General features: G+C 59.5%; 3 protein-coding genes and 1 long non-coding RNA gene across 9 annotated transcripts; 1 reads left to right on the top strand and 3 right to left on the bottom strand.

The window, feature by feature from the left end:
* Nucleotides 1-7,207, bottom strand: ENTPD2 (ectonucleoside triphosphate diphosphohydrolase 2). Of its 4 annotated transcripts, none has more exons than XM_010372674.2 (9): nt 7,184-7,207; nt 3,875-3,992; nt 3,139-3,289; nt 2,840-2,999; nt 2,531-2,758; nt 1,913-2,167; nt 1,714-1,833; nt 806-940; nt 393-725 (listed from the first exon to the last, which is right to left on the bottom strand). In XM_010372674.2, the coding sequence occupies exons 1-9, from the start codon at nt 7,190-7,192 to the stop codon at nt 522-524; spliced, it is 1,380 nt and encodes a 459-aa protein (XP_010370976.2). In that variant the 5' UTR covers nt 7,193-7,207; the 3' UTR covers nt 393-521. The 4 variants fall into 4 exon arrangements, with proteins under 4 accessions (XP_030775468.1, XP_010370976.2, XP_030775469.1 ...); XM_030919609.1 differs by having other exon boundaries at nt 2,564-2,758; XM_010372675.2 differs by lacking the exon at nt 7,184-7,207 and adding an exon at nt 5,493-5,659.
* Nucleotides 5,943-27,872, top strand: LOC115893941. 3 transcript variants are annotated; one of them, XR_004053976.1, is made up of 3 exons: nt 5,943-6,330; nt 7,156-7,351; nt 27,368-27,872. It is a non-coding gene; the product is annotated as an uncharacterized LOC115893941 (long non-coding RNA). The 3 variants fall into 3 exon arrangements; XR_004053975.1 differs by lacking the exon at nt 27,368-27,872 and adding an exon at nt 10,404-10,576; XR_004053974.1 differs by lacking the exon at nt 27,368-27,872 and adding an exon at nt 10,344-10,576.
* Nucleotides 14,444-16,578, bottom strand: LOC115893940. Its single transcript, XM_030919611.1, has one exon. The coding sequence runs from the start codon at nt 16,554-16,556 to the stop codon at nt 15,600-15,602; it is 957 nt and encodes a 318-aa protein (XP_030775471.1). The 5' UTR covers nt 16,557-16,578; the 3' UTR covers nt 14,444-15,599.
* SAPCD2 (suppressor APC domain containing 2) lies at nt 14,444-23,306 on the bottom strand. Its single transcript, XM_030919610.1, has 6 exons — nt 22,684-23,306; nt 18,358-18,470; nt 17,616-17,762; nt 17,166-17,273; nt 16,951-17,067; nt 14,444-16,837 (listed from the first exon to the last, which is right to left on the bottom strand). Exons 1-6 carry the CDS (start codon nt 23,255-23,257, stop codon nt 16,706-16,708), a joined length of 1,191 nt encoding a protein of 396 aa, XP_030775470.1. The 5' UTR covers nt 23,258-23,306; the 3' UTR covers nt 14,444-16,705.
* Nucleotides 27,873-27,975: the final 103 nt, after the last annotated feature.

Genomic DNA, 27,975 nt, shown 5'->3' with positions numbered 1-27,975 from the left:
TCTAGGAAAATGTTTTTATTACAAAATTTTTACAAGTAGGTGCTGGGCTGGCTGCCAGCCCGTGGGCTGTGACCCTCCCCAGTACAGACCCAGACTCCACAGACGGAGCCTCTAAGGGCTGATTCTCAGAACCAAGGCCCCACTCCCTGGAGACCCAGCCCTGAGGAGGAGGAGGAGGAGCATGGGGCCTGCAGTGATGCCCAGGATGAAGCGGCTCAGGGAGCTGGATTGAGCGCCCTTTGCCCACCCGGGCCCCTGTGGGTACCAGAGTCTCAGTTCCCATTTCCTGGGCTGCCTTAGGGGTAGAGATGCTGAGGGTGGGGTGCAGGGATGGAGAATACAGTGCTGGAGTTGAGGGATGGAGCCTACAGTGGGAGGGTGGAGGAGTGGGGGATAGAGGGTGGGTGGAGGAATGCAGGATACAGGGGCGGGGAGAGAGGTAGGTACAGGGGTGGGTGTGGGTGGAGGGGTGGGGGATACAGCGGTAGAGGGAGTGATGGCACAGCTTTCCCCGCCGGCCCCTAAATGGTGCTTGGCAGCTTGGCAGAGTGCACCTGACGCAGCAGCAGGACAAGGGCAGCCAGGAGCGCGGAGGCGAAGAGCAGCAGGAGGACGACCCAGGAGCTGAAGTTGGTGCCCTTGCGCAGCCCCGGCGGGTCGGCGGGGATCAGGTTGGTCAGGTTCAGCATGTAGCCGAGCGCCCAGCCCACTGCAGTATCCGCGGCCTGCGGCGAAGGGCGTGGCCTCAGCTCCCGAGAGGCCCGGCCCCCCAAGGGCGGCCCGCTCCGCTCCGTCCCCAGCCCACCTTCTTCTGGAAGATCACGCCACCGAAGGCGCGCTCGTCGAAGCCGTAGCCGCGACTCAGCAGCTGTTGCACGAACATGGCCCCAGCGCAGTAGTCGGCCAGCTGGGCCGGTTGTCCCGGCACCCGAGCTTGCAGCTGGGATGCGGGCAGGACACCGTCAGGCAGGCAACCACCAGGAGGTCTCCGCCCCACGGGGAGAGGGGGCGGGCGGCGTGCTTCACCCCTCCCCAGACACACGGGAGGTGCAGGGCCAGAGAGCACCACACAGGCCCGGACACGAATGGCAAGACCGAGTCCAAGCAGCACCCCCGGCTGGGCACGCTTCCATCCCTTCCCAGCCAGCGCCCCTGCCTGGAAGGCCAGTGAGGAGGGACAGCAGGCATGGCCACCAGGGAGCGGGGGCAGCAACACGTTGGTGTGTGGTCAGGGCAACAGGATGAGCTCCAGGCCTGAGTCCCAACCTCCCCCACCCCAGTCTGTCTGAGACTAGGCCCTGGGAGGACAAGATGGGGCCTCGCTCACCACCCCAGTCCTGGGACAGCTCGTACGTTTTTTTCTCTTGGAGTCCCCGGTGGGCACACTCCCTGTGCCCAGCCCCACTTCCATCTTCCCTTGCGTGGCACCATGGAGGGACCAGTGGCAGAAGCCAGAAACCTGGGCACCGGCCTCCCTTCTGCCCTCCAGATCTGGGATGAAGGTCGGGCCTGGCGAAGCTTCTCCAACCTGCCCGACTTGTTCACAGCCTCCCGGCCACATCCCCCCCCACCTCTGGAGTCAGCCTGATGCCTGCCATCGCCCCCACTGCAGCGGGTACTCTGAGAGGCCCGTCCATGGAGGGCTGGGGAGGTATGCACACGTGAAGGCTGAGTCCTTCCGCACAGCCCTGGAGGAGGGGGAGCGGGACTCACCTGAGCCCAGGTCTGGTTGCAGACGTTCACTGCGGCTGCCTCCAGCTGCTGTAGGGTGGCCACGGGCAACCCCATTGAAGTCCGCAAGAAGTCTACCGTGTAGAAGAAGGCAGAGAAGGCCTGTAAGGGGGCACAGGCACGCTGTGAGCAGACCCCAGCAGCTCAGGGCACCTGCCGCCACCCGTCTGCCCCTACTCACGATAAAGTTCCCAGCCACTGGGGGCTGGAAGACCCCATTGAAAGAGCATCGGGAGAAGGGGCAGGAGGAGAAGCTGAAGAGTCCAGAAACCAGATCTTGGCAGAGGTGGGGGTCACTGCTTCCTGACAGGCTGACACTCGCGCTGCTGTTGAAGGTCTGGGGCCGCTGGGCCATGGTGCACGGTGACTGGTACACATCCCCAAGCAGCACGTGGGTGGAAAAGCCCCTTGGCCAGCAGGGGTGGAAGCTGTGGGTCTGGGGGAATCACCAGCATGACAGGGCGGCACCACCACCACTCCAGAGGACCAGCCTGACGAACCTCCCCCAGGTCTCACTCTGGCAACCTCACTTTTGTGCTCAGGGGCAATCCATGGTTCCCCACTGCCTGCTTGACAGATCCCAAAGCCCCTGACCAGGCTCCCTCTGACAGACATCCCTGGCCCTCCCTTCTCCAGGCCCAGCCCAGCCACTGGGCCTTTGCTCATGCTCTGACCCTCCCACCTGTCTTTCCAGCCAATTAAAGCCCAGCCTGGAGAAGCTTTCCACAGCATGGTGGCTGTCCAGGCTCTGCTCCAGGAGGGGATGGTGCAGTGCAGGTCAGCCAGGGTGGAGGGGCACCTGGAGGGCACTGGCCAGCAGCCTCTGGAGGACCTGGTCACGGCCGTAGCAGAGGAAGCTGTGGGTGTAGACTCGGTAGTGCTGGCCGTAGAGACGCAGGTGGACCTCACTGGCTCTGTCCTCAGCTGGACTGGTCGTCTCAAAGGTGATCTGGGTGGAGGCACCTCCCAGGTCCATGGCCCCCAGCGTCCCCTTCCGTGGCCGGAACCACCGGCCCACCCAGCCGTACTGTGGAGAGGGAAGTGTGGGGTCAACCAGGGACCGAGGGCACCCACACCCCCTGCCTCTTTGGCTAGCTGCTGGGCCCACCTTGATGAAGTTCTCCAGCAGGTAGTTGGCAGTCACCCAGCCAAACACCCCCTCTTCCTGGCCCGAGAGGATGCGTGCACCCCGGAAGTCAAAGGGGTACTGGGTCAGTGTGTGCGTCACTGCCGTGAGCACACTGGTTGAGGCCTCTGGATTGGTCAGGCTGCAAAACACAGAGAACTCCAAGAGGCCTCCTCCCCAGGTGGCTGTGAGCCTGCTGTGGCAGTACTCGGGGTCCACCCCACAAGGGGTCACAGCCAAAAGCTATCATGGGGACAGGGCCAGGGCACAGGCACACTCACTTGAGCAGGCGCATACCCGCTGTGGCTCCCAGGTAGAGGGGCGTGCTCGCATGTCTCTCTTTGGGCACATCCTGAAGCGCCTGATCAAGGCACCCAACAAGACTCTGGCCGGCCCCAGAAGGGTTGTCTGCATAGCTGGAGATGCCCCCGCCTAGAGGAAGGCAGAGAGATGAGCCTGTGCCTCGCGGGCAGCCCCTAGGTGGGCCGTAGGCCAGGAGAGTGAGAGTGGGGGTAGGGGCCATGGGCTCCCTAACCAGGTGGCACACCTTCCCAGCTTAAGCCCGCAGAAACGCCCAGGTTGGAGACAAAGGGGCCCAGCCGCCACCTAGAGACCGAGGCTGCTGCCTGCTGAGAGGATGTGAGTGCAGGTGCTAGGACAAAGCCCTGGGCATGGTCGACCCAGGTTGGCCTCCCGGGCCCTGCCTGGGTGTGCCCGCCAGGACCCCAGACCTCTTCCTGCTCCATCTGGGGCACAGAAGCCAATATTGGGCCCGGCAAGACCCAAACGTCCTACCTGCTGCCTGGGCTTCCTTTCTAGAAGGCAAACGACTCCTGGCCCCACCCAGACACAGGGGGCCCAGCCTCTCTCTCTTTCCAGGGCTTCTGCCTGGAGTGAGCCCCACCCAACAGTAAGCAGAAGGCCCTAAGTGCTTAGAAATGCACCGGCTAAGGCTGGAGAGGGCCCCAGAGACCCTGCAGTGAGTGGGTGTCCTGGCTGGGCCGAGCTGGGTCTCACCTGAAACATCACAGGAGCTGTGCTGGCCCACAATGCCTGTGTCGTTCTCCTTGTCTGCCGGCCACTTGTAGATAAACATGGACGTGTGTGAAGAGCCAGCGTCCAGAACAATGCCGTACTGTGGGGAGGGGAAGGGAGTCAGCCTGGGGTGTCTGGGGGCCCTGACACCCTTACACCAAACATGAAGTTGGGTGCCTCCAGTTTGCCACCCCCTTACACGCAGTCATGTGCCAAGCTTCATGCTAAAGCTCAGAGGAGGCCGGGACAACTGTGGTTGGAAGGAGAACGGCGGGGGGAGGTGACTCTTCCCTCCTGACTACCTGAAGCCAGCATGCCAGGGGCTGGGCAGCGGCCTTCCTGGCAAGGGCAGACTGAGGGACTGAGTCAGGGATAGAGGGACAGAGGGTCCCCAGGGACTTTTCCTTGGGGCACAAGGTCCCCAGGCTCAGGGAGAGGAAGCGCTGCTGTAGGAGGAGCCCCCTAGAGTCCCTCTTCCTTCTTCCCCTCTTCCTTCCTCCCTTCTCTCCTTCCAACTCCTCTGACCCTCGGCAGCCCAACCTGAGGATGCAGGAGGCGGGGCCCCAGGTGAAGAAGGTCCGCCAAGGCTGGCCATGGGCCTCAGAGCCAGGTTGGCTCTGAAGACACGTTGTCCCTAGGCCTCCAAGCCAGGGCCAGAGAGAGAAGCTGGCCCTACCCTGCTGGGGGCGCTGGGTGGGCGTTCTTGCAGACCTGGGTGGCACAAGCTTGTAAATGCCCCTTTCCAGCTCCTGTCCCAGCATCCTGGATCCACCGGGAAAGCTGGGGACCAGTCTCCCAGGCCCAGGGGCCAATTCCAGCCTGTGAGAGGGCTGCACCAGTCCATCCCAACCAAGGTCTCCCCAGAGCCCAGAGCATCAACAGGCCAAAGTGTGCACTGCCACCCGGCCGTCCTGCAGAACCGCAGAGCTGCCCGCTTCTGACTGCCCATCGAGCTGGGGGGCTTGGCTCTCCATCCCATCCTCCACAAGCCCAATAAAGGGTTAAAGGGGCCGGTCAGGAGGTCCCTGGGCCCGCTGGAGTGGAGATCCGGGCTAGCCTGCTCCAACCTTTTGAGGACCCGCCAGGGCTGCTCCGGTCAAGCCCTCCTGTCTATCTGGGCCACCCTTGTGTCCCGGAGGGGGTCCTGGACCCTGGGGCTTGTGGATCCCTATCTGGGCTGAATACCCAGTTGATGTGCCTCTAACCACACCCTCCGGGGCGCAGCACAGGGCAGAAGTGGCCAGAGTGCCCCTGGAGGCCCGCACAGGGCTGGGGGCGGGCGTCTGGCAGCACCCAGGGCTGCATCCCGGGAGCGGGGACACAGCCTCTGGGCTGCGTTGACGGGCTCAGCGGCGAGCGCAGAATTCCCGGGACTTGTTTCTCCGGCACCTCGTCGTCCTGGAAGCGACACCGCCACCCCGCGTACCTGGTTGGGGAGCGCAGAGCGCAGAACCCGGGACCCCACCCAGCCCTCCAGGAGCAGAGCGCGGTGGGGGTCTTGGGCTGACCCTGCTCGGGTTCCCAGCCGCGCACCCCCCTCCCCGGCTCCCGGGCCCGGCCCGCTGTTCCCCGGACTTGCGCTGGGTGCCCGGGCGCGCACCTTGAGGGCGGGCGGCTCCCGGATGTCGCGGGTGGGGACGCACAGCAGTAGGAGCCCGGCGAGGCCCGCGGCGGCCAGCAGCAGCGGCGGCAGCAGTGACCGCACCTTCCCGGCCATGGGCGGGCGGGCGCGCGGGAGGACGACGCGTGGAGACAGGGAGTGCGGGGAGCCGGAGGCGGAGGCGGGCTGGGCCGCGGAACAGTGGGGTAGGGACCCCGGGGCGGGAGGCCGGGCGGGCCCGCCCCCGTCCCGCCCGCCACCGGCCACGCCCACTGGCGGACGGGTTCCGCCTCTGCGCCCGAGCTCCCGCGGTCCGGCCCGCGCAGGTGAGACGCGGGCGCGGCTGAGTCACAGGCGCTGCTCCCCCTCTCCCGGGTCTCAGCCCAGGCGCCCCGCGGCTACGGCCCACCTTCCCCTTCCCGCCCACTCCGCAAGGGGATCCCCCGGCCGTGGAGGCAGGAGACCTGGCGTGCGGGTGGGCGGGCGAGGCTGGCTCGGAGGGTCCGGCTCTGGAGAGCCGCCCTTTTCCCGTGCTCGGGAAAGGAGGCCAGACTCGCTTGCAGGAATGAGGCACTGTCGGCTGCGGAGCCACACGGACCCCGGGCTGAGGACTCAGGAAGAAGCCGAGGGTCAGCACCTGCTTGTGGAGCAAGGCCCTGACGCCAACTCCCAGGGCTGGTGAGGACCAGGCTGGCCTGCGGGATGCCCTCCCGGCCAGCGAGGATCCGCCAGCTGAGCTAGCGCAGTGCAGCTCCAGAGACACTCATCTGACCCAGGCCGGACCTACCCTTGAGGCCCAGTCAGATCCACCTCACCTGGGCCCTGTACTGAGGTGAAGGTGAGGACGCAGGGGCAGGGAAGGGCAGAGACGGCCCAGGTCACACCGAGCCGAGAAACAGAAGAGAAGCAGCACAGACTGGGCCAAAGGTCCCAGCCTCCCAGCCCAGGGCCTCGGCCGCTCCTGCTGCCCCTCGGCCTAAGGGACCCAGAGGCTTGGGCTGCGGAGGCCAGAGGAGGCTTCCCCAGGACGGGAGCAGGCGGGGCCTCTACACGGCCTGAAAGACAAGGAAGAGGGTCCCCAGGCCAGGCTTGGGGTGCAGGTCAGCAACGGGGACGTCCCCAGGCTTCTGGGGACGGCTGGGGCAGGCAAAGCTCAGCTGGCCCTAGACGCAAGCCCTGCCCCTCCACCCTACGGCTCTGACGCCTCACGGGCCCCGCATCCCAGCCCGGCCAGGGGCCGCCCCCTTCGCGCCTGCTGCAAAGTGGGGATTCTTGTCCCAATAATTCCAGCCTCACAGCGTCAGGGAGCCACGAGGCAAGGCCACCAGGGAGTGCGGGCTGCTGGGGACCAAAGGGCAGCCCCACAGGGCAGGGTCCAGACCATGCCTGGTCTTCTGGAACGGGCAGTGACAATTGTGCTGGGATTGCCGCCTGGGCTGAGGGTCTGGCGCCACGGGCCCAGCAAAGGCATCTTTCTTCCAGCTCAGGACCCCAAAGGGAGGGGTGGGAACCCTGGGAAGCCTCTCTGCTGCCTCACAGCCTCACAGCCCAGCCTGGCCGGGCCCCAGCAGACAGTCTCTGGGTGTGGCCAGTGCTAAGCTCCAGGCCCCAGGCCCCAGGCCCCAGTTTCCCCCACAGACGCCAGGCCCTTCTTCCACCCCAGACAGCCCAGAGGAGGGAGAGGCACTCACAGTGCACATCACGCCTGAACAAGAAGGAACAAAGCACAGAGGCAGGGTGCTGTGACCCCCACTGGCCTGCGGTGCCCCCACGTCCTTCCAGGCCCAGCGGGGCTTCCTGGTGTTCTGGACTCTCTTCATGGACAAAAAGCCCAGGCCAGGGAGCAGGAGGCCTGCCAGGTCTGAGAGGATGGGGCGGGAGAGGGGATCTGGACTCTGCCCTGGGGAGACAGGCTCATGGCCGAGTGCCCAGCTTCCCCTGGGGAGGGAGAGGCAGGGAGCCCAGAGCGGCCAGGACAAAGGCTGAGGCTGAACTCTCTTTGAGACAGAGTGAGAGCGGGGGAACGCCCCTTCCTGGCATGGACTCGGGGCCCCTGGAAGGCGGACTTGGGAGAGTGTCAGAGGGAAGCTGGCAGGAGCTGAAGGGGTGGAGGGGGCTCTGGGTGGGGCAGCCCTCGGCCTCTAAGACCCTCTTGGGGACTTGGGGGGGGAGGCTCCAGATGTGCTGTACATGGGCTGGCCCAGGCTGAGCTGGAAACATGCAGATGCAGAGAGGTTAGGGGAGAACCCCTGGGGGAGGAAACGGAGAGGAAACTCAGAGCCTCCCTCCCAAACAGAGCTCAGACCTCCCAGGGAGGGGGCTTTCCTGAGGCCTGCTGAGATCTTGGCTGCCCTGCCTCAGTCTCCCCATCAGAAACTGGTGTTGTGTGGCTCACGTCTGTAATTCTAGCACTTTGGGAAGCTGAGGCAGGTGGATCACTTGAGGTCAGGAGTTCAAGACCAGCCTGGCCAACATGGTGAAACCCCGTCTCCACTAAAAATAGAAAAATTAGCCGGTTGTGGGCTGGGCACGGTGGCTCACTCCTGTAATCCCAGCACTTTGGAAGGCTGAGGTGGGCGGATCACGAGGTCAGGAGATCAAGACCATCCTGGCTAACAGGGTGAAACCCTGTCTCTACTAAAAATACAAAAAAATTAGCCAGGCTTGGTGGCAGGCACCTGTAGTCCCAGCTACTAGGGAGGCTGAGGCAGGAGAATGGTATAAACCCGGAAAGCGGAGCTTGCAGTGAGCTGAGATCGCGCCACTGCACTCCAGCCTGGATGACAGAGTGAGACTCCATCTCAAAAGTAAAAGAAAAAAAGAAACTTGTGCTGGGGCCGAAACACCGTAATTGTTTAATTGTGAAAGGCCTTTCACTCACTGCTCCCTTTCTTCAGGTACTCATTAAGTCATTCAACAAACGCTTGCTGAGTACCTCCTGTGGGCCAAAAGCATGCCAGGCTCCATGCACGCACAGTGAGCTCCATGGGGAGGGCACCGACTGGCCTGGGGAAAGCAGAATTCGCAAAGGCCCCTGGGAGGCAGGGAAGCCCGTGCTGTCCTTTTCGAGGTCGGAGACACAACAGCATGGGAGGTGCACATATGCACAGCTGGTAAGAGCAATGCCAGAGCGGCGGCAGGACCCCATCGGTGGTCTCTGATGTGCTGGACGTGCTATTGTGGGACTTGCTTTTTCACTCACATTGTGCGTTTGGGATTCACCCTGTTGACAGTGAAAGGTGTGGCTTGTTTGTTCCTTGCTGTGTTCCGTCCTGTGAGTGAGAGCATGCAGATGGTGTGTCGCTGCAGCTGGTGAACACACAGTGTCTGACTTTAGGCTTTGCTGAGATTGCTGCTCTGCACATGTGCACTCCATTTTTTTTTTTTTTTTTTTTTGGAGGTGGAGTCTGGCCCTACCGCCCAGGCTGGAGTGCAGTGATGGGATCTCAGCTCGCTGCAACCTCCACCACCTCCCGGGTTCAAGTGATTCTCTTTTCTCAGCCTCCCGAGCAGCTCATATTACAGGCACCCATAACCATGCCCGACTAATTTTGTATTTTTAGTAGAGATGGGGTTTCACCATATTGGCCAGGCTCGTCTCAAACTCCTGACCCCCCCGCCTGGGCCTCCCAAAGTGCTGGGATGACAGGTGTGAGCCACTGCGCCTGGCCTCTCCGCCTGCCTTGGCCTCCTAAAGTACTGGGGTAACAGGTGTGAACCACCACGCCAGCCGCACGTGCACTCTTGTGAGCACTTCTCTGGGGAGCATCCTGGAACCGAACTGCTGGTTGTCAGGCAAGTGTGTGTTCCGCTTCTCTAGCAAGCGCCAAATTCTTTTCTGAACGATGGCTCCAGCTGGCACCATGAGCATTTTGTTTTAATTTTATCTTATCTTATTTATTTACTTTGAGACAGACTCTTTCTCTGTTGCCCAGGCTGGAGTACAGTGATGTCACCTTGGTTCACTGCAACCTCCGCCTCCTGGTTCAAGCAATTCTCCTGACTCAGCCTCCCAAATAGGTTGGATCACAGCTGTTCGCCGCCAGGCTTTTGCATTCTAATAGAGATGGCGTTTCACCATGTTGCTCCTAGGCTGGTCTCGAACTCCTGAGCATCTGCCTGTCTCAGCCTCCCAAAGTGCTGGGATAACAGGCATGAGCCACCGTGCCCAGCCTAATTTTTGTATTTTTAGTAGAGACAGGGTTTTGCCATGTTGGCCAGACTGATCTCAAACTCCTGACCTCAAGTGATCCACCTGCTTTGGCCTCTCAAAGTGCTGAGATATAGGCGTGAGCCACCAAACCCAGCCCCCTGTATCCTTTTATTCGAGACAGGGGCCTCACTGTGTTGCCCAGGCTGGTCTTAAATTCCTGGCCTCAAGCAGTCCTCCTGCCTCAGCCTCCTAAGTAGTTGGGGACTAAAGGTGTGTGTCACCCGCCTGGCTTTGGCCCTCTTTGATTTTGAAACTGGCTCAATTGTCCCGTGGAACCGACGTTTATGGTTTCTTTGAATAAACACAGAGATTGAGCCTCCTAATCTTAAAATTTGAGAAAGTGACGTTTGTCCTGTTTGAGTTCCTTTCTCAGAAAACCAACCATGAGGGCTCCCAGATAGAATGAAAGAGCTAAAACTCAACAGATCACGGTATCTTGGCAATGAGACGCCAGACCCCCCACCGTTAAGATTGCCTGACCAACCACCAGCTTCCTGTTGACCAACTCCTCTCATTTAGCTGCCCCTAATTCCTGTTTTCTCACACCTAGTTACATGGCTTCCCTGCTCTGTAAACCCCTCATTGTAGTCAGCCAGGGAGATGGATTTGAGACTGAGCGCCCATCTCCTTGGCTGCAGCCGGCGTAAAGCCTTCTCCCTGGCGGTGCTTCTGGTCTCAGTGATTGGCTTTCTGTGCAGTGAACAGCAGGACCTGGATTGAATCCCTGGTGTTTGGTGACAGTCTCCCCCTCCCCTGCCACCGCCTGCATCTTCCCTGTAAGTAGGTAACAGGTCTTTGATTTGTTTGTTTTAGCAACAGGGTCTGGCTGCGTTGCCCAGGCTGGACTGCAGTGGTGCGATCATAGCTCATTGGAACCTCAAACTCTTGGCCTCAAGTGATGCTCCTGCCTCAGCCTCTCCAGTAGCTGGGACCACAGGTCCACACCATGGCTGGCTCTCCTTTGGCTTTTTTTTTTTTTTTTTTCGAGACAAGGTCTTGCTGTGTCACCTAGGCTAGAACACTATGGCTCAATCTCAGCTCACTGCAACTTCTACCTCCCGGGCTCAAGGGATTCTTGTGCCTCAGCCTCCCGAGTAGCTGGGACTACAGGCGTGCGCCACCACACCCAGCTCATTTTTGTAGTTTTAGTGGAGATGAGGTTTCCCCATGTTGGCCAGGCTGGTCTTAAACTCCTGGCCTCAGGTGATCCACCCTTCTCGGCCTCCCAAAGTGCTGGGATGACAGGCGTGAGCCACTGCGCCCAGTCTCCTCTATGGTTTTGATATCATGATGGCCTGATCTGTAATCCCAGTACTTTGGGAGAGTGGCCTAGGCAACATAGTCAAACTTAGTCTCTACCAAAAACAAGCAAACAAAAAAATTGCTTTAATGTTTTTTAATTAGCTGGAAAAATTAGCATAATATTTGGATTATCCCCTTCCTGCAATTTATGGTAGAACTTGCCTGAAAAAAAAAACACCTAGACCTGATTTTTCGGTGGTACCTTTTTTGTTTGTTTTTAAGAGATGGGTTAGGCCGGGCGCGGTGGCTCAAGCCTGTAATCCCAGCACTTTGGGAGGCCGAGACGGGCGGATCACGAGGTCAGGAGATCGAGACCATCCTGGTGAACACAATGAAACCCCGTCTCTACTAAAAAAAATACAAAAAACTAGCCGGGCGAGGTGGCGGGCGCCTGTAGTCCCAGCTACTCGGGAGGCTGAGGCAGGAGAATGGCGTAAACCCGGGAGGCAGAGCTTGCAGTGAGCTGAGATCCGGCCACTGCACTCCAGCCTGGGTGACAGAGCGAGACTCCGTCTCAAAAAAAAAAAAAAAAAAAAAAAGAGATGGGTTAGAGACCAGACTTACTATGTTGCCCAAGCTAGACTCAACCTTCTGAGCTTAAAAAATCCTCCCACCTCAGTCTCGGGAATAGCTGGGACTATAGGCTTACACCACTGTGCTGGCTTCTGTGGCACTGTTTCAATTTCTTTGATAGTTATACGGCCAGATGGGTTCTCTATTTCTTCCTGAGCCAATTTAGTATTTTTTCTTTTCTTTTTGTTTTTTTGAGATTTGTTATTATTATTTTTAGAGACAGGGACTCACTCTGTTGCCCAGGCTGGAGTGCCGTGGTGCAATCATGGGTCACTGCAACGTCCGTCTCCTGAGCTCAAGTGATCCTCCCACTTCAGCCTCCTGAGTAGGTGAGGCCACAGGTGCACATCACCACACACAGCCAATTTTTTAATTTTTTGTACAGTTGGAGGGTCTTCCTGTGTTGCCCAGGCTGGTTCCAAACTCCTGGACTCAGGTGGTCCTTCCGCTTCAGCTTCCCAAAGTGCTGGGATTACAGGCGTGAGCCTGCCCGTGTGTCCTGATTTGTGTTTTTCTAGGAAGTTACCCACTCCAAGTGAATTAGCTTAATCTCATTTAAAATATCCTCTTAGGCTGGGCGCGGTGGCTCAAACCTGTAATCCCAGCACTTTGGGAGGCTGAGACGGGCGGATCACGAGGTCAGGAGATCGAGACCATCCTGGCTAACACGGTGAAACCCCGTCTCTACTAAAAAAATACAAAAAAAAAAACTAGCCGGGCGAGGTGGCGGGCGCCTGTAGTCCCAGCTACTCGGGAGGCTGAGGCAGGAGAATGGCGTAAACCCGGGAGGCGGAGCTTGCAGTGAGCTGAGATCCGGCCACTGCACTCCAGCCCGGGTGACAGAGCGAGACTCCGTCTCAAAAAAAATAAAAATAAAATAAAATAAAATATCCTCTTAGAATCAGCTGAACTTCTGCAGTGTGTGTGACTATGTCACTTTTTTGTTCCTAATATCATTTATTTGTGCCTTATCTCTTTTTTCTTGATGAATCTAGCCAGATGTTTTGTGTACTTTTTCTCAAGCAAGTTTCTGTCATGTGTGTTTCCTATTTTACTATTTTTTTCATGAAAGAGGAACTCCTATTTATACCTTTATTTTTTATTTTTTTCGCGTGTTTTTTTGAGACAAGTTCTCACCCTGCCACCCAGGCAGGAGTGCAGTGGTGTAATTTTGGCCTCACAGCAACCTCGACCTCCCAGGCTCAAGCCATCCTCCCACCTCTACCTGCTGAGGAACTGGGACTACAGGCATGCGCCACTACACCAGCTAATTTTAAAATTTGACACATAAGTTGTTTAGACGTGTGTGCTTTAATATCGAAAAGTCTGGACTTTCTCTGATTCTCTCTTTTCTTTCATTTATTTATTTTGAGACAGGGTCTTGCTCTGTCACTCAGGCTGGAGTGCAGGGGCATAATCATAGCTCATTGTAACCTCAAACTCCTGGGCTCAAGTGATCCTCCCACCTCAGCAGCCCCAGTAACTGGGAACACAGGCGTGAGCCGGCACACCTGGCTAATTTTTGCATTTTTGGTAGAGTCAGGGTTTTGCCATGTTGACCAGGCTGACCTCAATCTCCTGGGCTGAAGCAGTCCTCCCACCTCTGCCTCACAAAAGGCTGGTATTACTGGTGGGAGCCACTGCACCTGACCGATAAATGTTTATTTTATTAATATTATTTTTTGGCCGGGCGCGGTGGCTCAAGCCTGTAATCCCAGCACTTTGGGAGGCCGAGACGGGTGGATCACAAGGTCAGGAGATCGAGACCATCCTGGCTAACACGGTGAAACCCTGTCTCTACTAAAAAAAAATACAAAAAACTAGCCGGGCGCGGTGGCGGGCGCCTGTAGTCCCAGCTACTCAGGAGGCTGAGGCAGGAGAATGGCGTGAACCTGGGAGGCGGAGCTTGCAGCGAGTGGATATCGCGCCACTGCACTCCAGCCTGGGTGACAGCGTGAGACTCTGTCTCAAAAAAAAAAAAAAAAAAAAAATTATTTTTTGAGACGGAGTCTCACTCTGTCGCCCAGGCTGGAGTGCAGTGGTGCCATCTCGGCTCACTGCAACCTCCGCCTCCCGGGTTCAAGCAATTCTCCTGCCTCATCCTCCCAAGTAGCTGGGATTACAGGCGCCCGACACCATGCCTGGCTAATTTTTGTATTTGTAGTAGAGATGGGGTTTTACCATGTTGGCCAGGCTGGTCTCAAACTCCTGACCTCAGGTGATCCACCCACTTTGGCCTCCCAAAGTGCTGGGACCACAGGCGCAAGCCACTGGGCCCGGCCTAGTCTTCTTTATAGCATTAAGAGATCATACTTTTTATGGAGTAAGAAACTATAAATACCACTCCTTGTTCATATTTCCAGAAATCTCTTTTATTTCTTTAGATATATAAACACTGTTACTTTATATTCTCTCTGATAATTCCAGGATCTGGGTCTACAGAGTCTATCTGTTGCTTCTGCTGGGTCTCATAGTGTGTTGTTTCCTGTGGTGTTTATGAATTTTTAAAACCGTAGATCTCGGGCCGGGCGCGGTGGCTCAAGCCTGTAATCCCAGCACTTTGGGAGGCCGAGACGGGCAGATCACAAGGTCAGGAGATCGAGACCATCCTGGCTAACACGGTGAAACCCCGTCTCTACTAAAAAATACAAAAAAAAAACTAGCCGGGCGAGGTGGCAGCGCCTGTAGTCCCAGCTACTTGGGAGGCTGAGGCAGGAGAATGGCGTAAACCCGGGAGGCGGAGCTTGCAGTAAGCTGAGATCCGGCCACTGCACCCCAGCCTGGGCGACAGAGCAAGACTCCGTCTCAATAAAAAAAAAACTGTAGATCTCATTTTCTTTTTTCTTTTCTTTTTCTTTTTTCATAGAGATGGGGTCTCTCACTGCGTTGCCCAGGCTGGTCTCGAACTCCTGGCCTCAAGTGCTGGCATTCCAGGCGTGAGCCACCATGCCCGGCTGAGATGTTCCTTTTCCTTGGAACTTGATCAACACAAAATCCTGAGGCCTGGTGTGGTGGTGTTCCTCTGGGGCAGATTCTCAAATGGGGACGCTTCTGCCCCCAAGGACACATTTAGACGTCCTGAGACATTTCCGGGTGTCATAACGGTGTGCACGCACATGTATATACCTGCACACGCTACTGGCACCTCGTGGATAGAGCCCAGGGACGCTGCTCACATCCTGCAAGGAGACTGACCCGCCCTGTGTCCTTAGGGCGGGCTCCCGGCAGGGTCTGCATGTGCCTCTGCCAGCCACCTAGACCCTGCCAGTCAGGGCTACTTTAAATTCTCCCCTCGTGGTCTCCAGGGCCACACACTAGCCTAATTTTAAGCTGTAAACTTGGAGGACCTATTTTTTTTCACCTTGCACGGAACACCAAGGCTGAGAGGCAGTTTTTCTGGAGGTGCCAGCCTGTCTCACATTTCCGCTTTAGCTGCGGGGTCCAGCTCTGTGGGCAGTCTCCTGATGAAGTCACCCCGGGACAGACACTGTTCTGTCTCCTGCTTCCAGCCCTCTAAAGATGCCAGGATTCCCTAGGGCATGGCAGGCACCCTCAAAGGCAGACCCCAGCCTGCTGACGGGGGGGCTTCTCCCCGGCTGCCACTGGCCCACCCACTGCACTGCAGTCCACCTGGTGCTGGGGCTGTGGGACACAGGCCCTCAGGATCTGCTCCCTTTCCTGCCCAGGAGATCCAGGCCTGGCATCCTTATGTCTCCTGGAAAGCCCACTCCCATCCTCAGGGTAGGAGGGCAGCTGTACGCTGGGCTGGCTTGGGCCTGTCCTGGGACACCCCTGCAGGCCAGGTGCAGCTGGGGATGTGGCTCAGTGGGGTTGCTGTGGGCAGGTTAGCATGGAGCTGGGTTCCGGAAGGGAGTTGCCCCGCTGCCTGCCAGGACCCCTCCTCTGAGACAGGTGCCTTGTGGGACAGTGTACCAAAGTGCCCTGGACATGAGGGGTCCCTGCGCCCCACACACGGACCCCACATCAGGTTCCTGTGCACCACACACACTGCCTCCCCATCAGGGCCCTAGGCTGCCGAACCCATCCATGATGTTGCCGTGCCCCTGGTTCTGGTAGCACTGGGGCCCTCCAGGCTGGGCTGAGCAGGGGGCCCCCACCAGTGTGTACCCCAGCACCAGCGGGAGTGGGCCTGGGCAGGGGGACAGGAATGACATCCAAGGGCACCTGCGCCAGCCTCCTCCTGTACCCTGGGGGTTCTCGTTTTCCTTGGCTGAGGGAAGTGGCCTCTCCCAGCTGAAATCTGGGGTCAGGCTGGGCATGAGAGGAAAGCGGGGTGAGCAGGACCCCAGACCTTGAGAATCCTGAGTCCGGGGGGACAGGCTTTGCCTATGACGTGCCTGGGAGCTGTTTGGGGGCCCTCCTGGGGAGCCAGGCTCACAGGTTGTTGTGTGGGACTCAACGTGGGGCAGTGTCCTGGCCAGGATGAGGAAGGCCATCACCCCAGGGTCTGCGGGAGGCACATGCAGGCCAAACTCTCGCCCACCTGGCACCCTGATCCGCTGCAGCCAGAGTCCCTCAGCCTTGGCCAAGACCTGAAGTCCAACTGCTATCCCTGGGGCTTCCCTGCCAGGTGGGCACCCCCCGCTTACAGGCCATCCCCACCCCCTCCATCTGCTTCCATCCGAGCTACAGCCACCTTGTCCTGGTGCCCTGGTTGAGGGGGGAAGCTGCCCTTGGACCCGCGTCGGAGCCGCCCCTCGCCCTCTGCTGGCCGTTGTCGGAAGTGCAGCCTGGCGAGAGCAGTGTCTTTCCCTGGAGATGGGACCCAGGGCAGCACCGCTGGAAACGGGGGGCGGTAACTCGTGGAGGGGTCCCCCACTGTCCACTGACAACGGCGGTAGTAGCTGCGGACTATGCGGACTCAAGAGAGTCCCAGCCCATGTCAGCACCAGGAGCCAAAACAGAGTCAAGGGCTTGGTGCAGGGGCCAGTCGGAGGCAGGCCTGGGGAGCCCATCTGGCAAGGGGGGCAGGAAGGTGCCCACTCCGGGACTGTGCCTGGGCCTGCCGGGGGTCTCCAGCCAGAGAGGGTGGGTGCGATGGGACGCACACCCTCGAAGGGCTGAGTGCCAGGTCGGCCCTGGGGGCCCGCGCTGCCCACACGGACTAGATGAAGGTGGAATCCAGAGTGCCCCCCTCATCCTGTTGGCTCAGGGCGCGGGCCTCAAACAGCTGCTTAATGAGCGCTGACTTCTCTTGCTCCAGCTGCGTGATGCGCTCACTCTTCTCGGTCACCTCCTGGGCAGGTGCGCAGTTGGTCAAGGCCTGCGGATCCCCACCCCCGCACCCCTCCCGGCTGCCTTACCCGGATGAGGAGTCACCCACCCACACCCCTCCCGCGCCTGCCCTACCTGAGTGAGGAGTCGGTTCTGCTCCTTCAGCATGAGGATGGTCTGCTGCTGCCAGCCCAGGGGTGAAGTGGATGTCAGGGCAGGGCAGGGGGGCTCGGAGGAAGACGGGGGCAGGGCCTGCGGGAGGGCAGGATTAGGCAGGTCTGGACGAGGGCCCGGAAGCACTAAACTGGCCTGGGCCCCAGCGTGGGCATGGGGGTTTGGGGTACACTCACCCGACTGGCACAGGCTGCAGCCAGCAGCTCCCCCAGGCACCGGGCCACCTCCTGTACCTTGGGCAGTAGCCGCCCCAGTGGGCGGGGGCTCCCTGCAGCCCCACAGTCCTGGGAAGAAAGCAGAGGATGAGTGGTCAGAGAAAAGGGCCAGCCAGGGCCAGCATGGTGCCCTGACAGGGGTTCCCATAGGTGGCTCTCCTGCCTCCTGATGCTGCAGAGAGCCCAGAGGGATCCCAGGGGCATTACTGACATGGGATGGGAGGTCTGCCTAAGGCGCCTTAGGCCCTAGGAGTGGGGCAGCCACGGGGGGAAAAAGGGATGTCCCAGCACCCTGGGTGCAATCGACAGCCACTGTGTCTGGGAATAGGGGCAGCCATAATGCCCAGGGGTGCCTGGGGTTAGCTGGGGTCTCCAAGTGTGGGGACCTGGGGACAGGGCGGTGGCACTCACAGCACTGGCTCTGCTCTGGCCCAGGCGGCGCTGGCGCTCCTGCACTCGTTGCAGCTGCTGCTGGTACCAGTCACGGCCCCGCGCCATCATCTCCAAACCCTGCAGCAGCACCTCCTTCTCCTGCTCCAGCTCCTTCATCTGCTTCAGCTGCAACACGTGCATGTACATGGAATGCCTGGCCCCAGTGAGCACGCACACGTCCATGCATGCATGAGCTTGCCTGTGGGTGGGCACCAGAGTCACAGGCACAAATGCAGCAGCACATGTACACGTTTGCAAACGCAGGCACGGACGCACGCTTCTGAGGATACCTGCGTGTGTGAGCCCCGTAGGCCTGTTTGGAGCAGGAACCCCGTGCCTCCTGCTGAGGGGTCTTGGCCTTTCTTAGCCCTTCCACTCAGGCTTCCCTGGGGGAGGGGTGACTGACCCTTCAGCTGAGCCCACCCTCCCGAGGTCCACCTGTGGTGAACACACAGCTGGGGAGCCAGACTGGCTTGCAGCAGTGACCTCGTGAGGCGGGCTGGGCAGCCACCATAGCTGCCCTAAACGACCTCTTGACCTCCCTCTGCCTGACCCTGGGCCGTCCCTCCAGGGGATTCAAGCCCACGTGGGGAGAGAGATGTGCAGAGCTGACTGTACTTCCACAATGGACTCCCCCAGGCTCAAGGCCCTCCTGCTCCCATCCCAGCCTCCAGCCTCCAGACAAGATGGAGAGCCCCACAGAGCCCCAGCCCCTGCTCACCAGGCCGCAGTCCACGCCGCTGGTGATAGTGTGCCTCCGACGTTCCCCTCGGGCACGGGGGGCCCGCCGGGCATCCCCTGAGTCCACCTCCAGGGCCCTGCAGGCCACTGCACCTATTGTGGAGAGGCATGGGACCGGCTCACCTCCAGACCAGCCTGGCCAGGCTCTGCTGAGGTGCAGCAGCCTCCACATCTCAGCCCACCCTTGAGGTCTCGGGCACCAGCCTAGCATGGCCCATGCGTAGCCTCTGTGCCAGGCTGGAGTTTGGTCCCTCTCCCCTGCCCCAGCTCCTCACACTGGCTTGGGGAGGGTTGTGCCACCAGGCCCGCAGGTTTGCTCATACACACACCCTGCCCCAACGCTCCGTGAGCTCCCTGGGGCCAGGAGCCTCGTCCAGCTCTTTTCTGCACTCCCAGTGCCCAGAACATCGCAGGCACAGCCTGGGTCTCCAAGGCGGCTGGGTAAGGGAGGAGTGGGCGGGGGATTCTGGTCCTGACTACGCCTCTCCCATCTGCACGGGACCCTGCAAGGCAGCAGGAGATGTGGATGTGAATGATGGAAACCTAACTTTTCTCAGGATGGTGATTCTGATAGAAAGTTAGTCCTGCACGGCCGGGCACAGTGGCTCATGCCTGTAATCCCAGCACTTTTGGGGACCAATGTGGGTGGATCACTTGAGCTCAGGAGTTCAAGACCAGCCTGGGCAACATGGCAAAATCCCATTTATTCCTTTTTTTTTTTTTTTTTTTTGAGATGTTGTTTTGCTCCTGTTGCCCAGGCTGGAGTGCAATGGCATGATCTCGGCTCACTGCGACCTCTGCCTCCCAGGTTCAAGTGATTCTCCTGTCTCGGCCTCCCCAGTAGCTGGGATTACAGACAACCGCTACCATGCCCAGCTACTTTTTGCGTTTGTTATTAGAGATGGAGTTTCACCATGTTGGCCAGGCTGGTCCTGCACTCCTGACCTCAAGTAATCCACCCACCTCAGCCTCCCAAAGTGCTGGAATTACAGGTGTGAGCCACAGCACCTGGCCGGCAAAACCCTATTTCTATTAGAAACATAGAAATTAGCCGGGTGCACTGGCACGCACCTGTGGTCCCAGCTACTTGGGAGGCTGAGGCAGTAGGATTGGTTGAGCGTGGGAGGCAGAGGTTCCACTGAGCCGAGATTGTGCCACTGCACTCCAGGCTGGGCAACACAGCAAAACCTTGTCTCAAAAAAAAAAAAAAAGTCCCTTGCCGGGCACGGTGGCTCATGCCTGTAATCCCAACACTTTGGGAAGCTGAGGGTGGGGGGGGATCAGTTGAGGTCAGGAGTTCAAGACCAGCCTGGCCAACATGGTGAAACCCCGTCTCTACTAAAAATACAAAACAGCCCAGTGTGGTGACGGGCGCCTGTAATCCCACTACTCGGGGGGCTGAGGAGAATCGCTTGGACCTGGGAAGTGGAGGTTGTTGTGAGCCGAAATCGCGCCACTGCACACCAGCCTGGGCAATAAGAGCAAAACTCAGTCTAAAAAAAAAAAAAGAAGGCCGGGCGCGGTGGCTCACGCCTGTAATCCCAGCACTTTGGGAGGCCAAGGCGGGCGGATCACAAGGTCAGGAGATCGAGACCATTCTGGCTAACACGGTGAAACCCTGTCTCTACTAAAAAAATACAAAAAATTAGCCGGGCGCGGTGGCGGGTGCCTTTAGTCCCAGCTACTCGGGAGGCTGAGGCAGGGGAATGGCGTGAACCCGGGAGGCAGAGCTTGCAGTGAGCCAAGATTGCGCCACTGCACTCCAGCCTGGGCGACAGAGCAAGACTCTGTCTCAAAAAAAAAAAAAAAAAAAAGAAAAGAAAAAAAAGAAAGAAAGAAAAGAAAAAATCAGTGGCTGGGCATGGTGGCTCATGCCTGTAATCCCAGCACTTTGGGAGGCCAAGGGGGGCGGATTGTGAGGTCGGGAGTTTGAGAACAGCCTGGCCAATATGGTAAAACCCCATCTCTACTAAAAATACAAAAATTAGCCGGGAATGGTGGCGTGTACCTGTAATCCCAGCTACTCAGGAGGCTGAAGCAGGAGTATCGCTTGAACCCAGGAGGTGGAGGTCGCAGTGATCCAAGATTCATGCCACTGCACTCCAGCCTGGGTGACAGAGCAAGACTCCGTCTCAAAAGCAAAACAAAAGTTAGTCCCGCGTGTGTGTGATATGCCAGGCCATGCACCCAGCTGACAAGTCAGACACCTCCTGGTGCTTGAAGACACCTGCTGTGAAGTTTGCCTGAGGGCTCCCCCTGGGGGCAGCCAAGAGTATCACGTTGGTGCCAACCTGGCCCAGCTTCCTGGTGAGGGAGTATGCGTACCTCCCCAGTCTACAGGAGAAGTGGCTACAGGTGTGGAGGAGGGCATCCTCCTTCAGCCTCTAGCTGTAGCCCCAGCACCAGGCATATCCTTAGAGGCCATGCACCTGGCACCTGGCCACAGGAGTTGGGGGGGTGATGCAAGAATTGGGCCCAGGTAGGCACGGCAGAGAACCTGGCTCCACGCAGCCCTGAGTTCGTGCTCCTGCCTGCGGTGCTGAGTGGCTGGCAGTTCTGGGGCAAGACAGTGGGAGAGCACACAGCCCTTCAGGAGGTGGGAGCAGAGAGGGTACAGCCAGAGGGAGGCCGTGGAGGAAGCCCCAAGACACTGGGGCCCGGTCTGTACAGTCGAGTCCATAGAGCAGCTCCCGGGTCCCCAGATGACAGCATGCTGGGTGTTGAGCTAGATGGGGGTGGTGGCTGTGCCCGTCCAGGGCCCTGGGCCAGCAGGCCGCACCTCCAGGGCCAGAGCCAGCCTGGAGCAAACACGCAGTCCCAGGTGGGAACAAGGAAAGAGGCCTCGAACTTCTGGGCTGGGGGCTTGGAAGGCTGTGTGTGTTGGGAGGCTTTCTGGGAGTTGGGGTGACCTCCCAGATTTGGCACCCCAAAAGTGAGCTGTGTCAATCAATCATGCCATGCCACTTGTCTGGCCCTCTGTTTGCCTGTGAGAGGGTGACAGCTAGAGCCCTAGCCACGTGGCCTTCAGGGAGGTGTGGTACGTGAGCCAGCGCCACATGGGACATCAGAGCAGAGCAGGGGTGGACCACAGGCTTAGGCCTCCAAACCCCAGGCCCGGCCACTGCGTGCAATCCCGTGGCTGATTTCAAACTGCATGGCCACATGGATGACGCTGACCCTGCATTTGGAGCCAGCTACCCTCCAAAGCCTCCCTCACCATAGGACTGAGAGTCCCCGAGCCTGGTGCGGTTGCTGGATCAGATCACCAGGGAGTCCAGGACCACCATGGCTCCAAACACCAGTTGTAGGGCTGGAGAATATGGCTGAGGTGGGGGAGCAGTACAGGGAGGGTGGCAGAGCAGCAGGCAGCATGGGGACTGGCAGGAGCCACCGGTGGGCAGGCCTACCCCTGGCAGAACAGGTGCACAGGCTGAACGGGCTGTGGGGCCTGGGGCTCCTCTGGGAGCTTGGCCCCCACCCCCAGCCATAATGCAGGTCCTGTTCCCAAGGCAGGCACTGGGTTGGGGGAGACAGGGGACCATTCAGCAATCTCCTGTCACTGCCAACTGGACCGGAAGCAGGAGAGGAGTCTGCCAGCCATCCCCAGGGACTGTGGCCTATGTCCCTCCACGGCATCTGCCATAGTACAGCCCCACTGGGGTGCAGGAGACCCACCCACGCCCCTGCCCATCCTGGCAACAGGGCCAGGTCCTCTTGGGCCACCAGCAGCAGCCCCTGCCTGCCTGGGCCTCAGTGGGGTCAGTGGGACCAGCCCCCCTGGCTGAGCTGTCACACTGAGAAGGGGGACCCTTTGTTTGAGAAGGAAGCACTTCTGCCTGAACAGCCACAGACAGGAGGTTGAGGGCCCAGGTGTCCCCAGGTGCGGAAAGGGTATTGGAGATGGAGAGCCCAAGCTCAGGCTTGGTACAGGTTGGGCTCCTGGTGGGTTTTCTGAGTCACCTGCCACCCCCGGGCCTTGGTGGCCTTACGCTGTGGCAGGAGAGGGTCTGGCTTGCCTCCCTAAGCCCCTGGGCTCACCACGACAGGCATGAAGCCCCTTTCCCTCCAGGCCCGCCGAGGCGCCCTCCAGGATCCGGAGTCCACGAAGAACCGCTCCCCAGCCCCGTCCCTCGTGGGAGATCCACGGGCAGCAGGTTTCCTTCCCCTGGAGGAGGTGTTCAGCCAGGGGAAGGAGCAGAGGACAGCAAGAGGCAGAGGGAGCTGGTCACCAGAAACCGTGGGACTCCGGTTTCTGGCCCGGGCCCGGGAGAGCTACGAGGGGGCCCGGGGGCCGCTCGGAACTCACCTGCGTCCGCGCTGGAGCTCGGTTCCAACGCCGCGCTCTGGGACCGCTCGGGCTCCGCGGGGCAGGGCGCCGCCTCGGCCGGGGCGCACAACTGCTCCGGGCTGCGGGCCGCGCCGCTGGGACCGGCCAGAGGGGCGCGCACGCCCAGGGGCAGGGGCTTCCTCTCCAGGACCGTCCGCGGCTCGTCGGCAAGTGCGAACACCAGGCGCTGCGGCGGCGGCGGCGGCGGCTGGTCCCCGGGCCGAACCGGGGCGCGCGTGGGGTCTCGGGGGCCGCCGTCGGCGCTCAGCAGGGAAGTGCGGAGGCCGGCCACGAAGCGCTCGAAGGTCAGGTAGCCGCTGGCCGGGGCCACCTGGCGCAAGCCCTCCAGCACCCCGCGGGGCAGCTCCCGCGCGTCGGTGCCCTGCCAGCGGGACTCGATCTCGCGCAGGTGCACGCAGCCGCGCCGCCGGTCGTCCAGGATGTCGAACAGGGTGCGCAGGCTCTGCAGGAAGGCGCGCGGCAGCCCCTCCGTGCCTGGCGCGGGTGCGAGGGGAGGCATGCGACCCCGCTCGGCCATGGCGGCCCCGGCCATGGGCCCCCGGGCTCGGTCCCCGCGTCTACCTGCGTGCGTCCCCGCGCACCCCACGGAGGGGCCGGCCCGGCGAGCTCAGCCCGCGGCGACAATAGCGACTACTTTTGAATGGGGCCCTCCTCGTAGCGTCAGCCCTCATTAACATGCGCCGCGGCCATTGGCCGAGCCCGTCCCATCTGCTCCCCGATTGGCTGAGAGACGGTTTGATTTTTTTTTTTTTTTTTTTCCTGCCAAGGAGCCCTGAGAGGCGCGCGGAGGCCCTGGGCAGGCGGAACCGGATCCCCCAGCTCCAGCTCCACTCTGGCCTCGCAGAGCTCCCTTTCTGCCCCGCCCCAGCCCCAGCAAACGTCCGGCCGTGGCTCCGCGCTATCTCGGATCCAGCTATGGCTGGCTGCCCCGGCCACCTCTCCAAGGGGCGGGGCCTGGCACCCTACAAGAAAACCTGTCCCCAGGTAGCCTCGTGGAGTAAGGATGGGAGCGCACCCCCTCTAAAGATCCCACTTTTCCCCTCTAGTTCCCTGGCCACAAGCACAGGTGACCCTGCGGCCCCCTTCTCTTCCACCAGGAGGGCCCCAAGAGGATCCTAGGCTCCAGCCAGCTGGGCGCTTCCCACTCACAGAGGCCTCTCTGTCCCCACTGCTGCTGGCTCCTCCTCTGGCCCCTCGGGACAGTCTGGCCTGGCCTGCCCGCTGCAGGACAAAGCCACTTTCTCCTATGTCCCCAGATCCCCATCTGGTGACCAGCTCCCTCTGCCTCTTGCTCTTCTCTGCTCCTTCCCCTGGCTGGACACTTCAGCTGCTCTCCTGGTTCTCACAGCCCTGTCCCCCTGCCTCTGCTGTGTTTCCAGCTGGATCTCATCACTCTGTCTTCATTTGGTCTGTCCACATGGGAGGTGAGACCAGGCCTTAGCCTGGGTTCTAGCCCTGGGAGCCCATCTCAGGGCTGGCCAGTAGAACCCTCTAGGCGCCAGGGAGGTGTTCAGGGTGCAGACACCCTCTCTGGACAGGGCCCCAACCGGAGACTTGCCTTGGCCCTCTGTGGGTCTCCCACCCTCCCTCCTGGGCAGGCCCCAGCTGGCGTGCCTACCTGGGCCTCTGTCCTCAGGCCTGAGCCACTGGTGCCTGTGTCTTAAGCTGTGGAGGCAGCTTCCCAGTTCAGGGAGTGTCCTGGGTCCACTTCTTTTCTGGGTCGCTCACTCTAAGTGGGACTCCTTCATGGTAAGGAATGTTGGAAAGACTTAAGAAGCTCTGAGCCTGGAGTAGCCCATCAGAGCTCGTTCCTGGAAGCCAGCTTCCCCTTTAATGGCAGGATCTGCTCAAAAACCCAGCACAAAGCCGAAGCGGGAGGATCACTTGAGCTCGGGAGTTCAAGACCAGCCTGGGCAACATAAGGCAACCGTATTTCTACAAAAAGTTTAAAAAATTAGCCAGGCACGGTGTTGCATGCTTATGGTCCCAGGTACTTGGGAGACTGAGGTGGGAGGATCCCTTGAACCCAGGAGGTTGAGGCTGCAGTGAGCTGTGATTGAGCCACTGCTCTCCATCCTGGGTGACAGAGTGAGATCTTGTCTCAAAAACAAAACAAAACAAGCCAGCACAACACGCAAGCCCTTTGTTCAGCAGTCTCGCATCCCCGTCCACAGCCCCCAGCATCCCCACACCTACCCTGTTTCCAGCACACCCCTCACCGCAGGTGCCAGGCCTGGGGTCCCTGCACTCCCTCACTTCCAGGCCCCTGTGCCTGGTGGCTCTTCTACCAGGAAGGCCTTTCCTCTCTGCTCCAGGCTGACTGCACCACATCCTTCAGAACTCTGCTCCGGTCCCAATCCCCCTCCCCCTGAAGCCTGCTTAGATAAAGCACCAGGGGCAGCTTTTTCCTGTCCCAGGGGTCCACGGCTATTTGGAAGCAGGGCAGGCCTCCCTCTAGGCCTGGCATTGGCCTGGCCCACAGTGGGTGCTCTGTGGATGGCACTGGGGAGCCTTATCCAGTGAAGTCACATGGGAAACACCATCCTTGAGTGGGCACCAAGCCAGGCCGAGGCCTAAGGGATGGGGAAGGGCTGGGAACAGCTCAGGGGGATGGCAGGGGAGGCCAGTGTGGATGTGGAGTCGGTGGCCAGCAGTGAGCAAAGCTGCTGCAGCTCAGGACAGCGTGGTCAGCAGTGTGTCGAGGCCAGGTCAGCCACGGCCCCGCATGGAACTGAACCCACCATGCCGACAAAACAAGGGCTTTTCACACCATCCAGAACCCTGGGGGAGGTGGCCCCAGCTGGCCCTTGGTCTGTGGGCTTTTCTGTGGCCCCTGGCTGGGTATTGGAGGAAGGTATAAAAAAAACTGGAGGCCGGGCGCGGTGGCTCAGACCTGTAATCCCAGCTCTTTGGGAGGCTAAGGCGGGCGGATCACCTAAGGTCAGGAGTTCGAGAGCAGCCTGACCAACATGGAGAAACCCCGTCTCTACGAAAAATACAAAATTAGCTGGGCCTGGTGGCACGTGCCTGTAATCCCAGCTACTCAGGAGGCTGAGGCAGGAGAATAGCTTGAACTCTGGAGGCGGAGGTTGCAGTGAGCTGAGAATGTGCCATTGCACTCCAGCTTGGGCAAGAGGCTGGGCATGGTGGCTCAAGCCTGTAATCACAGCACTTTGGGAGGCTGAGACGGGCGGATCACAAGGTCAGGAGATCGAGACCATCCTGGCTAACACGGTGAAACCCCGTCTCTACTAAAAAATACAAAAAACGAGCCGGGCGCGGTGGCTCAAGCCTGTAATCCCAGCACTTTGGGAGGCCGAGACGGGCGGATCACAAGGTCAGGAGATTGAGACCATCCTGGCTAACATGGTGAAACCCCATCTCTACTAAAAAATACAAACAAACTAGCTGGGCGAGGTGGCAGGCGTCTGTAGTCCCAGCTACTCAGGAGGCTGAGGCAGGAGAATGGCGAAAACCTGGGAGGCGGAGCTTGCAGTGAGCTGAGATCCGGCCACTGCACTCCAGCCTGGGCGACACAGCGAGACTCCGTCTCAAAAAAAAACAAAAAACAAAAAACTAGCCGGGTGAGGTGGCAGACACCTGTAGTCCCCGCTACTCAGGAGGCTGGGGCAGGAGAATGGCATAAACCCGGGAGGCAGAGCTTGCAGTGAGCTGAGATCGGGCCACTGCACTCCAGCCTGGGTGACAGAGCAAGACTCCCTCTCAGGAAAAAGAGAAGAAAAGAAAAGAAAAAGGCCAGGCGCGGTGGCTCACGCTGTAATCCCAGCACTTTGGGAGGCCAAGGCGGGCGGATGACAAGGTCAGGAGATCAAGACCATCCTGGCTAACATGGTGAAAACCTGTCCCTGCTAAAAATACAAAAAAAAAAAAAAAAAAAAAAAATTAGCCGGGCGTGGTGGCAGGCACCTGCAGTCCCAGCTACTCGGGAGGCTGAGGCAGGAGAATGGTGTGAACCCAGGAGGTGGAGCTTGCAGTGAGCCAGGATGGCGCCACTGCCCTCCAACCTGAGCGACAGAGCGAGACTCTGTCCCCAAAAAAAAAAAAAAAGACTGGAGGCTGTGCCTGGCTTTGGGCATGGGACTAAGATGTGGTCCTGCGTCCTTCCTGTCCTGAGCTCTGGCCACTTCCTCCTTGCACTCCACTTTCCAGCTGGCCTGATAGTTTCCCAATGCTTCAGTTTTTAGTGTTGTGTCACCCCTGGAGGTCCCATGCAGTCCCTGTACTTTTGGAGGCCCCATCTTAGCTGTAATTGTGTTCTCACTGTGCAAGCCTGGACCACTCTGGGCAGAGGTGGCAGGAAGACTGGCCCCTCTGTCCTCTGATGTATCCCCAGCAGTGGGCACCAAGGGAAGACCTGGCAACAGCGACCCAGCCCCTGAGCCTCCCAGGGCACCCGTCTGCACTCTTGGCCTCTGAGCCTTAGGGCCCTGCTCCCCTGAGTCGTTTGTGAAGACAGTTACCTGGCCACAAGGTGGTCCAGGAGGTTGCTGCCCCCCTAGCCTTGCCAGCACTCCTACCTGTCTGCAGGCTCTGTCGGCCTGGGTAGGGTCGCTCCTCCCCTTCTGGTGCTGCAAGTGCCTCTGGCTGTACAAACCTTGATTTTCTAAATCCTCTATTACAGCCCAACCCACACCTTGAGGTGGAATTTGGAATCACCCTGACCTAGAGGGCCAAGAGTTCGTGTCCTGACACCTGCCTCCAAGAGACATGTGCCTCCTCTGCTGCCCAGCCCTGCAGGGGTGATAAGGGTTCCCATGGACTCTGACCTGGGGCGTGGAGCCTGCTCTGCTCACCTGATTCCATGTGTGCCATGCCTACCCTCCAACTCCAACGTTCATCTGAACTGATGTTCAACCACCACAAACTACTGGAGTAGAACAGGCCATTCCTTCATTCATTCATTCAGCAAGTACTCCCTGAACATTTGCTGTTGCCCAGTCACGGTGCAGGCTTGGGTTCAACACTCGCTTGTTCAGTCAACAAACATTGATTGAGTGCCTACTGTGTGCTGCATTTATCTGAGGTGATGGGGGTAGAGCAGTGGCCTAAACAATGCCCCCCCTGGGCTGGACAAGGTGGCTCACACCTGTAATCCCAACACTTTGGGAGGCTGAGGCGGGCGAATCATGGGGTCAGGAGTTCGAGACCAGCCTGGCCAACCATCTCTACTAAAAATACAAAAAATTGGCCAGGCACGGTAGCTCAAGCCTGTAATTCCAGCACTTTGGG

This window comes from Rhinopithecus roxellana, chromosome 16, assembly GCF_007565055.1.
Source record: "Rhinopithecus roxellana isolate Shanxi Qingling chromosome 16, ASM756505v1, whole genome shotgun sequence".
Taxonomy (NCBI): domain Eukaryota; kingdom Metazoa; phylum Chordata; class Mammalia; order Primates; family Cercopithecidae; genus Rhinopithecus; species Rhinopithecus roxellana.
This window is presented reverse-complemented; position numbering and strand designations above follow the sequence as displayed.